This window comes from Columba livia, chromosome 1 (genome assembly GCF_036013475.1).
Source record: "Columba livia isolate bColLiv1 breed racing homer chromosome 1, bColLiv1.pat.W.v2, whole genome shotgun sequence".
NCBI classification, from domain to species: Eukaryota; Metazoa; Chordata; class Aves; order Columbiformes; family Columbidae; genus Columba; species Columba livia.
In genome coordinates this window covers 45,314,336-45,331,232 of record NC_088602.1, presented here as the reverse complement: position 1 = coordinate 45,331,232, position 16,897 = coordinate 45,314,336, and the positions used below count along the sequence as shown (strand labels likewise).

Sequence of the window (16,897 nt, the reverse complement as noted above, 5' to 3'; positions counted from 1 at the left end):
AGCATGAAGCCTGATCAGAAGATAAATATATTTGCTGAACAGTGTAACCGTTGTTGTTATCATGGAAAAAAACAGTGAAGCAGGACTGATGAGGGCAAAAAAATCTTTGATTCTGAAAATCAGTGACTATAAATATCTGCTGCTTGGGGGACTGACCCAGGATAATTTTTGTCCTTGCCTGTTGATACTTTTATGGACGTACTTCCAAGGTCATAGCCTTCAGACACTGAAGGGAAGAATTCAAATATTTTCTAGTGCTAGGTAAAGGGATGCTTTGGTTTTACAAGTTTAATGAAGTTAGCACCTTCAGGTGGTATTTTATGTACAATTTAGACTTATGACCAATTCATGATCTGACAAGGAGATTAAGACTAAAAGATTATCTAATCAGCATTTCTGAACAGGTAGATTTTTTGTCTTTGAGTCCAAGATGTTATAGAGAAATAGGATTTAAGAGAACATGAGTGCATATGATACCAAGAACATTCTATGTGACAACTCTGTATATATTTAAAGTGCTATAGGAAATAATCTGAGAGCACTACTGTAATAAGGGTAAATGGACATGTAGCCTGTATATCTCGTCATGTTTAGCATCCCCTCATCTTTCCACTATAAGACTGGTCATCTGCTCACTTTTTTATTTCCATTTAGCACTACATCATGAGAAGAAGCAGATGAAAAAGTTTAGGTGGTGGTAAAACCAAAGTGGCTGGTGTAACACGGAATGTTCTGGGCAACCTAAATACCTTTGTACGTTGACAGGGATGATCTTCAGTCCAGAATCACTTTCTTTTACTGTAGAGTTGACACAGTACTGAGGGAAAGGGAGCACAAAATCTCAAGGTTTGCAGGTGTTAGATGTGCTATGAATCATCGTGGGCACCAGAAAGCTCCAGAGAATACCGAATCCACTGGTCAAAGGCAGAAAACATCCAATTACCCAAATAGCAAAGGGCAAAGAAGTCCTTTGTCACATTTTTACTTGCTGAGGTCCAGAAGTACTTGTAAGCATTCAGGCAGCTGATAGAAATGCATGCTCATTTGTAACATGACTTCTGAATAAAATATTCTGACTAGCACAGCTCACGATCGCCACTGCAGTGCACTGTGCTGGATGGCCATGAGTTATTAACAGACCACAGCTGTGCCCAGCTGAAGGTTGCTCGTTTATTGACATGCACCATTGCAATCAACGGGGCTCTTCCTAAAGCATTTTGTGATTCTCCTCTGATCTGTGCAGTAGTGAGGTGCAGCAAAATATATATCTCACAAATGCAATAGGTTACCTCAGTTGGAATGAAGGCTACTTAAAATGAAGTATCACATGCAAGCAAAAGTAATGTTTCTCTTCAGGAGTCTTGTTTACATGGGCATCGAAAGATAGTAATTGTTATCTTTGCAGAGCTAGAGTTTGACAAAAGGCTGCAAGTTGGACCACTCCTATCAATACCTGCCAAGCATGGCAGGAACTGACTATATTTTTGCAGCTGACACTTCATGCTGAGAAGTCAAAATGGGATGTGAGCCTGTCAACCAAGACACATCAGCATTGGAACCTCTTACAGATCCTTCCCTAAAACAGGAAAATTAACAGAACCACACAGGAATTTGGCATGGTCATTCCCACAAAGCAAATTCGATGTCTTACAAATTATGTCAGATTTATGCAGCAAAATTTCCTCCTGGACATGAGATCTTTTTTCAAATGTATGCATTATACAAATAACTTTTTATAGAGCTTCAGTTGGCTTTAATACTCATAAAGATTTATATTTTTTTTTTATTCCTACTCAGTGTTAGATACTCTGGGAGAGTTTTGTGTTGCAATTCACTGGGTGGGGGCCAGTCTACCTACAGTATCCTCCCATGGAGGTAATCTTGCATTTTCTGACTGACGTGAACAATAAGGGTTTATGTACAGGTGTAAGAAATGAAACTGAAAAGAACTAGAGATTGTATCTAAGTCACATGTACAATCTAGGAAAGAAAAAGGGGGGGAAAAGAGAGTTAATCCAGTGCTAAGAGCCTAAACAAGTTAAATGAATGAAAATAAAATCATCATAAGCTAGAAAATTCATTAAAATAAACCAGCTAAAAATAAAATCAACATTTTCAAGAGTGCTAATTAACCACTGGAACAATTTATGTTGATATGTAGTAGATATTCTATAATTTGAATTCTTCAGATTCACACAGGGTCTCTTTCCAACAAAGAACATTGCTGTTTACACAGAAATTGTGAGTCCAATACAGGAATTATTGGGTGAGAGGTTCTGATCTTTGCAGGGATACAGTCAGATCAAATTATTGAGTAGCCTGATCTGACCCCAAAATCTGTGAATTTCCATCCCAGAAGTGCCATATGCAATTGATGCACCAATAAATGGTACATCCAGTTGACTGCCTGGGGGCAAAAGAAGATTCCAGCTCAGGGAGTCAGAAACACTTGCTCTGGCACAGCTATTTGCAAAAGGACATCAGGATGGCGTGCTGTGCTGACCACAAGCCTGCTCTCATCAGTTTAAGTTTATGCACTGGGTTGTATTTATGCTCTGTCCATTGAACAGCCCTAGCTCCTTCCTTCTTTCTTTCTTCCTTTTCTTCTCTTTCTTTCCTTCTTTCTCTCTTTCTGTGTACATATACCCTTGTATGTACCTTTTTTTTTATTTTTAAGTGCTTTGGTTCTTTGTACAATGTTGACTGTTAAGGCAAACCCATAGAAGCCAATAATTCCAGTTGCACAATGCTTTTCTTTAGAGTGTTTGTTGCCTACAGCAGCTACTTAATTGGCAAGTTTGATTCCAGTAAGTAGAACCAAACAGAAAAATTCTTCTGCTTAAATAAATTGATACCCTACTGCTCACCACAGAATATTCCTTTTCTGAGCAAGTGGTCCATATCACCCTCCTATGTTGTTTTATGTCATTTCCCCTAGCTCCCAAGAAGCATGGAGCTAAAATGAAAACGCTGAAGAACTTCCAGCATGAAGCTGCTCTTTTATGTAATTATGCCTAGCTGCTAATAGCCTTCCATTACAGCCATGGCACAGGATTTACTAATCCATTAAAAATGATTGGTTGGAATTTAAAACACTGCTGTAAACGCACTGGTTTTCATGTTGAGCTCAAACTGTCAGATTTTAAATCCTTTTACCCTCTGTAAGTGACAAGGTGGGCCATGTTACAACAGCTATTTCAGCTATTACCTGAGGGAAATGTTGAACTTATCACTTGAACCCTCCTCGGGGTTCACCTGTGAGATGCTTTCCTGAAAATAATGAGACTGACTCTGCCCAAGTTCAGGTTATCAGTGTGAGCTCTGAGTTCAGACACTGGGCTCTAACAAAGGGCTTGCTGCATAAATTTCTAGACGACTGCAGCTTGCGTGAAGAGATGAATGCATAGGTAATTGAGCTTTGCATTTCTACCTTCTGAGAAAAAAAAAAAATCCTAAAAAAATCTCATCAAAACTAAGAGCATATGCCATACCTTGAATTTTACTCCGTGATTATCAGTTTGTTGTCATGTATTAGAAAACTCTCAAAGTTCACACTGCCAGTTACATGAAACATTTTCTGATCTTGAAATGCCATTTTATCTAAACATTACCCTCTACCACAGCCACTATCTATAGATCACTCAGTCCCAAAGCCATATTCAAATGTACATTGCAACTAATTAGCTGATGACCTGTAGGCCTAAACACAGGGTAGATGAAGGATTTAGCTGAATCAGGGTTTCTCAGATATTTTTGGAAAAATTCAGTCAACTTAAAGATAGGTAAATGTTGGGATGTAAACATGCAGGTGTCTATGTGTGAGCTAGGGTCCACATGCCTGTTAAAATCAGTGAAATTTAGGTAGACCAGCACGTTACTTGACAGCAGTCACCTGTTCACTGCCCCATGAAATCACCTCTGCTCCACTGTCTGTAGGGAGTTGAGCTGGATTCAGATGCTTGCTCGTAAATCTCTGCTGCGCTATCAGATGCTTTGAAGCGTCCCATGAGACCTGCGTTAGCAGCTGCACGAGTACCTCCCAGACTTGCACCATATGCCCCGCAGCCCTCCACAGATGTCCTAGATGCTTAACAACATCCCAAGGAGCATCAGACATCCAAGAGTAAAGAAAGGAGTTCAGCCCTAAATCCACCCAGATTTTATAGCAGTACAGAGGATTAGCTCACCTGTAGACACTTGTGTTTAATGGTTTTAAACTTAAACAGTGTCTGAAGCTGATGAAGAGAGGGAGAGCAACTGGTTCTTCATTTAACAGCAGCTTAAAAAGAAAATAACAACAAACGAAAACCACACACGCACACAGATGAGAAAACCAAACACAAACCAAAACAACCAATCAAACACAAAAACAACCAACCAAAACCAACCAACCAAAGAATCTAGCAAAATACAACAAAACCCTCCACTAGAAATCATCCACGTTATTTTTCTTCCTAGGAAGTGATCTCTTTACTTCTCTCCCTGCTCCATATTGGTTTAAAGTAGCAGTAATTAATTAAGTGGTAGACAAAAATCAAATGAGATGACTCTGATTCAGTTGCACATCACACCTCCACAATGCCAGGTACAGAGAAAGTTCTCTCTACAACTATCGTTACATTGCAACTTTGGTATCATTTAACAAATGCAACCCTTTTTATACAAAATTACAACCACTGAAAGGGCTTTTTATTGTGCAAGTTCTACTTACACACTGCCATCTTGTGTTGTTTGCAGATAATCGGTTTTGCTGAAATTCAGAGCCTACCACGCTCCAAATATTTTAGCAAGGAGCAAAAAATCACAGATACAACATTTATAAGGTGGGTTTCTCTGCCTGCTCCCTTCCAGGGGATGGAGAGGAGGAAGGACTTTGCTCACATTTGCCAACTCAAATTAGCAAATGCAGGTTTGAAGAGCCTTGTTTAAACCAGTTCTTTAAACAAAGTTTAGAAACTCAGCTTCAACTCAGAGTTCCAACTTCAGATCTTTGAGTCCCACTAATCCAAAATTCCATTCACTGCTTGCTCACAGGCAAGGAATTTGGTACAAGCTAATGAAATAACCCATTTTTTTCACAGGTATTTGGTGGGGAAATGAAATTGAAGCCTGCATGGAAATACTTGACACCATTTAGGAAGAGCCAGCCTAGCTCACAGTGTGTCAGTCAAGGCTGCGGGACACCAGTCAGGCAGCTCCAGTGGCATGACAGAGCACAGGTTGCTGAGCTTTTCTTCTCCCTCTGTGTTCTTCACCCCAAGGTGATTTCCGTGCCCAAACGATTCCCAGGGACAAGGCAACACAACTGGGCTCAAAATGCAAAAGAAAGCATGGCCATCCTTGACTTTCCAGAGAGTCATAGAATAGCTTGGGTTGGAAGGGACCTTAAAAGGTCATCTGGTCCAAGCCCCTGCAATGAGCAGGGACATCTTCAACTAGATCATGTTGCTCAGAGTCCTGTCCAACCTGGCCTGGAATGTCTCCAGGGATGGGGCATCTACCACCTCTCTGGGCAACCTGTTCCAGTGTTTTAGTACCCTCACTGTAAAAAATTTCTTCCTCTTGTCCTGTTGTAATAGGCCCTGCTAAAAAGTTTGTCCCCATCTTTCTTATAAGGCCGCTTTAAGTACAGAAAGGCTGCAAGCTTCCCACCGCTTTGCTGCACACCACCATGCTGGGAGAGGGGAAATCATGGATAGGCTACAATAAATCCATTGATGTCTTGGAGGCTGAGAAACTTTGACCTGTCACCAAAAAAAAGAATAATTGTCTCAATGTACTTCAGGGTTAGTGATGGGGATAGTGGAGATATCCACCCTACCCTACCCACCATCCTATCAGAAAAGAAGGCTGAAAACCAGAGAGTCCAGAGAGGCATCAGCATCATCTCCATTACATATGGGTCTTAACTGAAAGCCAGATCTGCACAGCACCTACTTTGGGTTCCTATTCCAAACACTTCTCAGAAGCAATCTTCTTCCATGAGCAGCAGAGAGGACCCCAGGCTCCCAGAGGGGTGTGTGAGCAGGTAATGTGAACATCCCTCTGTAATCTGTATTTGGGGACAAAGGTCTTCATATCTGAGTACTCACCTGTGGTCTACTATGTCATTATTTACAACAGTAGTGGAAACCAAATGAATTATCTTCATAGGAGACACTTAAACTGAATGCCAAAAGCTGAGGCCCAGTCACAAAAGTGGTTGAGCAAGGAGCTTGGCAACTTTGGATTGATGAGGCATTTTAGATATTTTTCTTTTTTTTTTAAAAGGCAAAATTTGAAAATAACATTTGGCACTTTCTGATTCCACATTTATTAGCATGGAATTCCCTGGTGCGAGGCAAAACCCGTCTGTTCAGGGGAAAGATCAAAAAACCGAAGCAAAACAGGAGATAGGCAGAGGAGTTACAAGAGGCTCACATGGGCAAAGTTCTCCCACTACACCGAAACACCATGATCTCCCCTTGCTGTCCCCAGTTATCACAGCCACAACCTGTCTCCCCAACCTGCTAGCTCTCCTACCCATCCCTGAGATCCCCTGAGAGGAATCAGCCACCCCAAGCTACTTTATCACGCTCAGTGTGGCTCCTCATGGTGCCATGTACAAGCTCAAACTCAGAGCCCCACCACCCTCCTACACGTCCCAACTGTCCTCTTCCTCTGTTTCACCCACAAAGTGCTCCCCCGAATTCCTCTGGTCCACATCCCACGTTTTCTTCACTGCTTCCAAGGATGTGGGCACAGAAGGGCACATAACTGGGCATAAAGGATTTGGGGAAGCCACTGACCAAAGCAATATGGGAGCCACTGCTGAAAAATACATGGTGCGCATTCCAGATGCCTTTACAGAAGGAGGAGAACCTAAACCCAAATATTTTCAGCACCTCATTTCTAGCCACAGAAGTGAAGTTTTGGGGAACTTCTACCTCTTCTAATTTTTGTGCTTCAGTGATGAGCACACAGGACAAAGAATCAGTCTTGTCACTTGCATTATACGCTGATGAGAAAGAGCATGAAGAGCTTGATGGAAGAACTACATACAAAATGTGAAGCCTATTGTTAGGGAAAAGAGAAAAGCAAGAACTATTGTTCTTACATATGTTTAGGTGGAAATTTTAATCCTTTCATTAAAAAAATATTTTCCCAAGATAAATTCAAACAATTTCATATTTCAGCAAATTATCTCAGACACATTTAGCTGGATAGAAAGGAAAGAAACCACAACTTTGAATAAATGCAACATCAGAAATTTTATTTACAAATGTACTGTAATTCAACAACAATTCTCCACTCAGTTTGTGGAGGAAAAAATGGTAGTTACATTTTCAAGTGGGAAAAGAGAACTCTTCCCCTTAAATGGATTCCACAGAATACTATGACAACACCACTGAGCAAACAGATTATTCTTTGTATTTAAGTTTCAAAAAAGCACATAATTTTAGAAACCAGCATATGGAAAGCAAACACATTTGTGTGCATTTAAATGCAGCTTCATATTAATCTAGAGAATTCACTTTCAGTATATGTCAAAGACAGCAATTGCAAATATATATTTATATTAACTATTTCCCTAATGCTCATTTCAAGAGCTTAGAAACAAAATACCCTCTTCATATATGATTGGAAAGTCAACTAGTTGATTATAAGCCTCAAAAATATTTTGAAGTTATTACTGAAAATATACTTATTCTCCCTTGTGCTCTCAGTACTTGAAGCTGAAAAAGTGAAAGCATTTTCCCCAGATATTTCCTTACTGCAATTACTTTCTTATAAATAAAAATAGTTATATGAAGAATACAATGCATTGCTATAAAGACTAGACAAGCAAGAGTTACTCTTAGAAAAAACACACATACACACAATATATATATTTATAGATCTACATCAGCAGCAATCACCTCTTCTTTTATCTGCAACAGTGGTTTCATGTCTTCATTTGCTTCACATGGAGGTTGGCTGTCCAGCTGTTAGAGACAGACACAAGAAACCGTAATTAAAGTCTCGCCACTGAAGAATCTTAAGTGACAAAAATTAAAATTAGCACGTTAAAAATTGTCAGATAGAGCTATTTCCAATACCTACTGAAAATGCCAACAAAAACTTAGGTAAACATTCTGAATCTAGCAATCCAAATTTAATGAACAATACAAATTTGAGTCTAATCCAATTATGGCACTGCAAATATTTCAGGACAAGTAATATACCATAGAACATGCACCTTACCAAGTTTTTAAGAATTATTTTTAGTATTAGCATAGAGACGGTGACAATTTTTCTAAATTTACCCTTAAATAATCAAATTAAAATTTTCTCAGTAACTGTAGCAATATTTAAAAGGAACTTTTTTTATCCTCTCTCTGCATGTATTTGTGGGCATCTACCAATACACTGTTGTTTTTCTACAATGTAATAAGTTTAGACCACAACATTAACATAAAAATGTGCAAAAATGTCACACCATTATATCACACAGTGAATATTAATAATCCTACAGTTCAGCAAACCTTTTAGCCTGTATGTTCATGTTCCAAACTAACAAATAATTAGCCAAGCTGATGTCAAATGCCAGCTGCAAACAAAGTAATCTGCATTACAGACCAGTGATGTGCTGTCAGTATATTTTCATTGCAGTAACCACATAGCTCGTTTTTGTATTATTCAAATAGCTAATTTCAATTACTTATCACAAATTTCAATGCTTATTCTGTAACTACAAGTTCTTACAATTTCTGATTTACTCATATCTCATATAATTATGTTTTGAGGCGCCCACTGGATGCAGTCCAACGCGAAGCAAATAGAACCATTTCTCACTGATCAGCTCTGCTTCTGAAACGCACTGCTGTGACTTTATGGGCTGCAATGTCAAAAAGAAGCTAAACAGCAACTTATTAATGATAAAATTTTTGTTTGCTTCCATCACCAAATTCCTGGATACTGTCTTGCCAGGAAATAATTTAAAAAAAAGGTTTTTGTTTCAGTACCAAACTTATACAACTTATCCAGCAATTCTGCCCACTAAAAGAAAAGAGAAAGCAAAAATAACATGAGCGGGCTCCAGCCTGAATCTCCCACACATTTGGGTGCTTCAACTAGAACAAGGTCACTTTAGTGTAGTCTCATCATCAAGCAGGAGATAAATTCTCCAAACATTAACTCAGAGACATAGGACCCAGAGTCACATCCAGATGGAAGGGAGTGATTTCTCCTTCCACTGCTAACATCAAGGTTTTCTGGTTTTAGCTCAGGCACTGCACAATTATTTCCATGTGGTACAGGCAGCTTTTCCTCTTCCTAAAAGTCAAAGAGAGGCTAAAACCAGCAACAGCATCAGATGCAGAGCTTCTCTTTTTCTGGGCTAGGCTCCTCAGCCAGCAGATGGCCAGAGTCCTGCTGATGTGTTGTAGGATGAGTGTCCTGTTCCCTTCACTGCCTTCTGGTCCACCATGAGAAAAATGTGCCGGGCTCATGAAGAAACATGGACATGTTTACCAGGAATTAAGTCAGATATGCTTCCCTTAGCTGAATGTTATCATTCTAGAAAATTCCACATGTGCCACATAAAAATACAGACACATAAAACTCCCAAGACTTGTCAAAATGAGGAGGTTGTCTACCATCATCTATGACAGCAGAAAAAAAAAGACAGCTCAGCACCATTATTCAGTCTTAACATCATGCTCCAGTAAATCAGAATTCTGCAAACCATAATAAAGGAAAAAAATGATACTGCACCTTTTAATTAAGATCTGTAAGTATATCAATTCCTCCTGAACTTGTACCTAAATAAATAACCAATCACAGACCTATAATTCAAATAATAATAGCATCGCAAAAAGCAACCAGCATTTGTGCCACCTGCATAGGACAAACTAATAGCTTTCCAGGTATGCATTAAGATTGAATTAGATATAATACATATTCTGATTACTTTTTTTAAAAGGTAGACAATTTTTCAAAAAGACTTCTCTGTTATTAAGGCAAGCCTGTTCATCAACTGACAACTCCTTGACACCACTTTCTCAGATCTATGAAGAAAGGAGGATGACTATAGCGCATTGTCTGCTTGAAGATGCTTAGTAACAAGACGGTAAAATCAGCTACCAGCAAGTTAAAAGTTAGGACTGACTACCCTACAAAAGACAGAAACTGGCAATCAAACCTTGCTGAACCTATTCACTAATATACCAACTTCAAGCTCAACATGAAAGCTATCGAGTGGCTCAGCTGTGCAAACACTTGAGGTTGTACAGCACAGAAAAGAACAACAGTCATGCACACTGCAGTTGCATTGCCTTACTTTTAAATCTGATATAGCAGTCGTTGCAGAAGAGTTTGTTGTTTCGGATCCTGACTTCAGCTCCAGAGCGGGATCCCCCAAGGTCGCATTCACAGGCAACACACTGTATGGTAGACGAGTAATTAGCAACTCATTACAAAATATTAAAGAACAAAAATGCTGTTCAAAAGCAGCTTGGATTAAGCTCAATAAACCTTGAACCATAAACCCACAATCACTAGAAGCAAATGTATAACGATTAGTGGATCAAATGCAACCAAACCTGAGGCAGGATTTTAAGTCGACGACTGGACAACAAATAGCAGAGGTACACCAACTAAGCGAACATGGAGCAGACAGCTTTTAGTGATTAGTTCATTAAATCTAATTTGAACTTCAGTTTCCCTGAAAACTAAAACTGGCTCAACATGAAAAAAATTTGTTCTCTAGAAGACAACAGCAATTTTGGCACAGAACACCTGGGTGTGCTACTTGCAGATTTCCATGCGGCATTACACGCTGCTGGAGTCCTCCGCCCTTTGGCACTCACAGCAGCAAGTACTCAGGCACCCCCAATTTACTGGGTTTGTATCACAAAAACAAGATCTTATTTGGAGCAAAGGAGCCAATTTCATTTTTCTTGAATAAACAAATGAATAAGGGGCTTGATAGCTTTTGTGCTAACATTAAACTGTTTAACTATGGTGGCTGTGAACATGAACCACCTCTAGAAGGAATGTAACCCAAAACATAACACTCTCCTTATTGAATTTACAAAGCAAAGTATGCAGCTGACTACAGAAGGGCAGATAGTTTGCCTGCTTAAATGAGTAATGACTCTTGTGATGGCAGTCTGTACAACAGTTTATTAATCTTCAGAAATTTGAAAAAAAAACAAATTTGGTATTTTCTTATGTAGGTTAGGAGCTACAGGTGGACTCCTTTGCACAGAATACATGTTCTGCAGAAAGGTAATGACGACGAGTCCCCAGGGACTATTCCTGTCCCTCCTGTTTGGGTCGGCAGAACCAGGAAGAGCTTTGAGTCAATCCCTTACAATACTTCAGGTGATGCATTCTAACTGGGCACAGAAGACAAGTGTTCTGAACCAGACACAGAAGTCTCTTTCTTAAAGGCATGAAAGAATTAGAGTCCAACAGCAACTCCAAAATAGAGTCTTAATTCCACATCTTCACAGTATCACAGTATGTTTGGGATTGGAAGGGACCTCAAAAGATCATCTAGTCCAATCCCCCTGCTGGAGCAGGAACGCCTAGGTGAGGTCACACAGGAACATGTCCAGGCAGGTTTTGAATGTCTCCAGAGAAGGAGACTCCACAACTGCCCTGGGCAGCCTGTTCCAGTGCTCTGTCACCCTCACTGAGAAGAAGTTTTTTCTCAAATTTAAGTGGAACCTCTTGTGTTCCAGTTTGAACCCATTACCCCTTGTCCTATCATTGTTTGCCACCGAGAAGAGCCTGGCTCCATCCTGATGGCACTCACCTTTTATGTACTTATAGACATTAATAAGGTCCCCCCTTAGCCTCCTCCAAACTAAAGAGACCCAACTCCCTCAGCCTTTCTTCATAAGGGAGATGCTCCACTCCCTTAATCATCTTTGCTGCCCTATGCTGGACTCTCTCCAGCAGTTCTCTGTCCTTCTTGAACTGAGGGGCCCAGAACTGGACACAATATTCCAGATGTGGTCTCACCAGGGCGGAGTAGAGGGGAAGGAGAACCTCTCTCGATCTACTAACCACCCCATTCTAATACACCCCAGGATGCCATTGGCCTTCCTCACCAGAAGGGCACAGTGCTGGCTCATGGTCACCCTGTTGTCCACCAGAACCCCCAGGTCCCTTTCCCCTACACTGCTTTCTAATAGGTCATTCCCCAATTTATACTGGAACCTGGGGTTGTTCCTGCCCAGATGCAGGACTCTACACTTTCCTTTGTCAAATTTCATCAGGTTATTCCCACCCAACTCATCAGCCTGTCCAGGTCCCACTGGATGGCAGCACAGCCTTCTGGCGTGTCAGCCACACCTCCCAGCTTAGTGTCATCAGCAAACTTGCTGATAGTACACTCAGTTCCCTTGTCTAAATCGTTAATGAATATATTGAATAATATTGGCCCCAGTACTGACCCCTGAGGCACTCCACTAGATAGATACTGGCTTCCAACTAGACTCCGCACCATTGACTACCACTCTCTGGCTTCTCTCCTTAAGCCAGTTTGCAACCCACCTCACTACTCTATTGTCCAGACCACACCTCCTCAACTTAGCAACTAGGATGCTATGGGAGACTGTGTCAAACGCTTTGCTGAAGTCAAGGTAGACCACATCCAACGCTCCGCCATCATCCACCTACCTTGTTACATTCTCATAAAAGGCTATGAGGTTGGTCAAGCATGACTTACCCTTAGTAAAGCCATGCTGACTGCCCCTAATAAACCTCTTATCCTTGATATGCCTTGAGACGGCACCAAGGACAAGCCATTCTATTACTTTCCCAGGGACGGAGGTGAGGCTGACCGGTCTATAATTACCCGGGTCCTCCTTCTTGCCCTTTTTGAAGACTGGAGTGACATTTGTTTTCCTCCAATCCTCGGGCACCTCTCCCGTTTCCTAAGACTTGGCAAAGATGATGGAGAGCGGTCTAGCAATGACTTCAGCCAGCTCCCTCAGCACCCACGGATGCATCTCATCTTGTCGTAGGGCAGGGGAACTAGAAGGGATTTTACATCTTTTGCAGGCAGGAATTTGTTCTTTCAGCTCTGCATTTGCCCGAAGCTCACAGAAAATCATGTGACTGTCTCAGTGCTGAGCATGAGCTAATACACTTATTATAGCTTCTGACCAGGGCTAAGTACCACTAAACACAGCTTCTGGTTTGGTGCTGGGTTTTATCCTGCCAGGTTGAATGCTGCCAACATGACTTTGCCTGGAAAAAAAAACACGTGAACACTGTCTGCTAGGATTAGCTTAGAAGTGATGGGTCACCTTAAATGATTCATTTGCCAGGGTCCAGGATGAAATTATTTTTCTTAAAGGAGCTGGTCTCTCTGGGAGAAGTGGCCCCGAACCTTCTGATTTTTTGCTGCCTATTTGAAGAAGGAAGAACTTTGATCTCACAGTCAACGTGCTCATCTTACTTGTCAAGGTCCTACTTGTTAGCTCTGGCAAGTAAGAAACACTTCCAGAGTTGAGTTGCTAAATGCCTCATGGAAATCTGCATGCACCACGCTGTCAAGAGTAGAAGGCAAAGCAGGTGATTAGTAGAGCCCCTGTGAGCATAACACTGCGTAGCCATGCGTGCTCCTGATTAGTTCCTGTTCCTTCACGATGTGACTCCCAGCTCTCACCTTAAAGCAATGTAAATGATAACAAAGACCAAGAGACTCAATGATCATGGCTGCTCCTTTGCCCAGAACGTTATTACAGTATGAACAGATTTTCTTCCCACTGACTGACCTAAATATAGAATGAAAATCCTTAAAAACAGCTTGAAAAGGTTTAAAAGACAAAGAAAACTTATCAAAGACTTTTTGTGATTAAAGATAAAAACACACTAGTAAAAAGTAGACCATTAGGCTGCTTAGAGAAAATAAACTGAAAATTAATATTATTTACAGTAGATCAGAAAGCTAGGGAAAGCTGAAGTGTTATCATTTAGATCAAAGTTACATAGGAACAAATGAATTAATTCTGCCACATTCTTGGGAGATATTTCATTACACAAAATACTTTCTACAAATAAACATAAAAAGTATATTGTTAAGTTTGGAGAGTAAGAACACAGGTTTTGTTCTCTTGCGTTATTTGTGAGGTATTATGCTGAAGGCTAAGTTTTAGCAAGCACCCCTGCCAAGTCCCACCATCTGCACCTTGTTAGATAACAGAAGGCTTGTTCTGGACATATAATATTATGTTAACTCTTTGTACATAAGCCATATGGAGGTCAGTTTCCATAGATCTACCAAGGTGTTAGCAAATGGAAGTGAGAAAAAGATAAGAAAATATGGTTAAGAAAGTAATTTTCTTACATTATAAAGAATGTAGGAGACTAGCTTTGGGAGGAAAAAAAAAAAAAGAAAATGGTCAATTTATCACAAAGTGCCTCAGGGTGTAAGAGCTAGTGAAGCAGTGTTCAGACTCTTGTTATATATAATACATGTAATTGTGTGGGGATGATTCTCTAGTCTTATCCCGAGGTATTTTTAAAATGTTTCAAGTACATAAAACAGCAGAGTTATCTACCCTACCACAACTGAATTTCATTCTTGTTTCAAAATATGTTGCAATTCTTGCTTTTCCCTCCTAGATTAAAACAACATCCTACTCTGTAATTCTCCAGGGTCACGGGTTATGAGCATTCCTGAGTGCTCCTTGAGCTGACATTGACCACATGCCAGGAAAGGGGGAGGAGAGACCAAGACGAGGGCCATAAAGCATGGGTTTCAGGAATCTTTTGTTAAAACAAACCTAAGAAAATAAATGTCAGAAATGCCATCTGGAGTAGGCTTTTCCTAATCATTTTGGTAACCCGCATACAACTTGGAGACTGGAGATTTATTATTTTGGTTCCTCTGTTTTTTTAACCAATGTCGAGCAGTGGTGACAAACCTGGGGCATTTTTTGAATGACTGAAGCAGGAGGGTCACACCAACCCACACTTCCACCATCCTGCTCAAACAGAAAACTCCAGCTATTTTTCAGACTTGTTAATCAATATAATGGGTAAGAATACTGCTATAGACAACCATATATACAAAATCCACTCTTTATGTGTTGCCCAGAATGTATACCTTTCCAGAAGGGCACCTGCTTACCTGCTGCGTGTCTGGGACCCTGGCTGGGTAGCAGAGAGGGGAGACTGAGCCCGGGGGGCTGCCTGGGGCACGGAGGGGGCTCTCGGAGAGGTGGCTGCAGGAGATGCTTTGCTGGAGGAAGGAGTGCACATGTAGGCTCGGTTTGAAGTGGACACTGGGCGACTGGAATCTTGACTAGAGGACAGAGATGAAGAGGAGGCAGACTGGTTCAGCCGTGAATGGTGCCTCCACGAGCTGGTTCTTGAAGAATCAAGATTGTCCAAAGACTCCCCTCTGCAATATAGGTACACATACAGATGTAAATCACAGCACAGCTGGAGCAGATGAGCCACTATATTCTTATTTTTTTAAAAAAGCAAACCATTATCCTAGCATTTTTGAGATTTTTCTGGCATTAATGTGTTTGTCTTAACACCCTGAGCGATATTCTTCAAATATTGATTTAAAATGTTTGAGACACAAACTATCCTTTGTGTTCAGTCCTAGTCTCATGGGAAAAAAAGCAGGCGAGGTGAAAAAGACGTGGCACTTCACCACCACAGGACAAAGGCAATACACTCTTCGCTCCAGCCTTATCAGGGTGAACCATATCAAAATCCGCTGTACAGCAACGGACCTGGGATACCAGGTTTGTTTTTGTTTTCTCCAAGGGATACCAGATCAAAACAGCAATCCACCCAGCCTGGATAGCATCGTCTAGGTACAAGGTGTTGGCCCAATAGCTAAACACTCTCCTGACTGATAACTTGGCTGTTTCCTAAGTGACAAATCCAACATTCATACATTACTTGAAGCAGGACACAAACTTCAGACTTCCTGACATATTTCTATGTGGAAAAAACCAAAAAAGGTATACTCCTTAGCCATAATAATCCATTCCACAATAAACTGTCACATGCTGAAATTCTTAATCATGTCTGTGAATGATAAGGTACACTTACTGATTTCCATTGCTGATATACCGAGAAATAAGCAGTTGAGTTATTTACAAGTAACATCCACATTCTTTATTTGCAAAACATAACATTTAATCCCAGCTGTAATACTGCAGCTTTCTTCCACCTGTGCTGCTGCTCAGTTTACCTTACAGCATTACACAGACTCAACTTGCTTCTGTGCTTTGTAATGCAAGCTGAAGTTCAGAATAACCAAACAAAAATACTTGATGACAGACAAAGCTAATTTTTTATGAGACTCCTACCTTCTCATACTATTGCTGTACAGACTAACAGGCTCTTTATGTATACTGGAACTGCGTTGCCTAATCCAGCTGCTGTCCGTGTGTAGAGATGTTTTCTTCCTCATTTCCTGAAGGATTTGCTGTCTCTCCAGCTCTGCTGCAGACAGGTTTTGCTCCTTCTGAGGCTTCTTCTGTGAGTCACTTGTGTTCCAGGACCTCTCTGAATACTTGCTCTGAGTACCTGTTGGGACAACATGTGCAAACTTCAGCCAGACACCTTACAGCACAAAAGCAGTTATCACTCATCCAGCACTCTGGCTGTAACTCCAACAGTAGTTGTTCATCACCACATTCACAAGTTTGTCCAGTTCCTTTTTACAGCAGGGTGACCAGTATTAAATTTGGCAATACTTAATTACTATTACAGTTTTTTCATTTGTGTTTCCATTAACGTGGTCTTTTACACGATGTTTAACTTAAAAACAAGTAGGCATTTTCCTTCACTTCCCAAGCGTATACGCATATACATTTGTGCGTACACATATATACACACATATATGTATTTTTAAAAGGCTACGATCTCTTTTAGAGACACAATTTGGACT

The 16,897-nt window shown here is 40.6% G+C and overlaps 1 protein-coding gene across 42 annotated transcripts in view; it reads right to left on the bottom strand.

The window, feature by feature from the left end:
• Positions 1–7,231: 7,231 nt before the first annotated feature.
• LMO7 (LIM domain 7) overlaps positions 7,232–16,897 on the bottom strand; it is a 134,959-nt gene continuing 125,293 nt past the window's right edge. For 27 of the 42 annotated variants that reach the window (XM_065055704.1, XM_065055724.1, XM_065055790.1 and 24 more), the window contains 6 exons: positions 16,314–16,533; positions 15,113–15,385; positions 13,646–13,754; positions 10,301–10,403; positions 9,736–9,782; positions 7,232–7,964 (listed from right to left, as the gene is read on the bottom strand). In XM_065055704.1, the coding sequence (XP_064911776.1) occupies positions 9,739–9,782; positions 10,301–10,403; positions 13,646–13,754; positions 15,113–15,385; positions 16,314–16,533 (749 nt within the window). In that variant the 3' untranslated portion in view covers positions 7,232–7,964; positions 9,736–9,738. The remainder of the gene's footprint in view (positions 7,965–9,735; positions 9,783–10,300; positions 10,404–13,645; positions 13,755–15,112; positions 15,386–16,313; positions 16,534–16,897) is intronic. The other 15 variants (XM_065055941.1, XM_065055952.1, XM_065055811.1 and 12 more) reach the window with 3 other exon arrangements.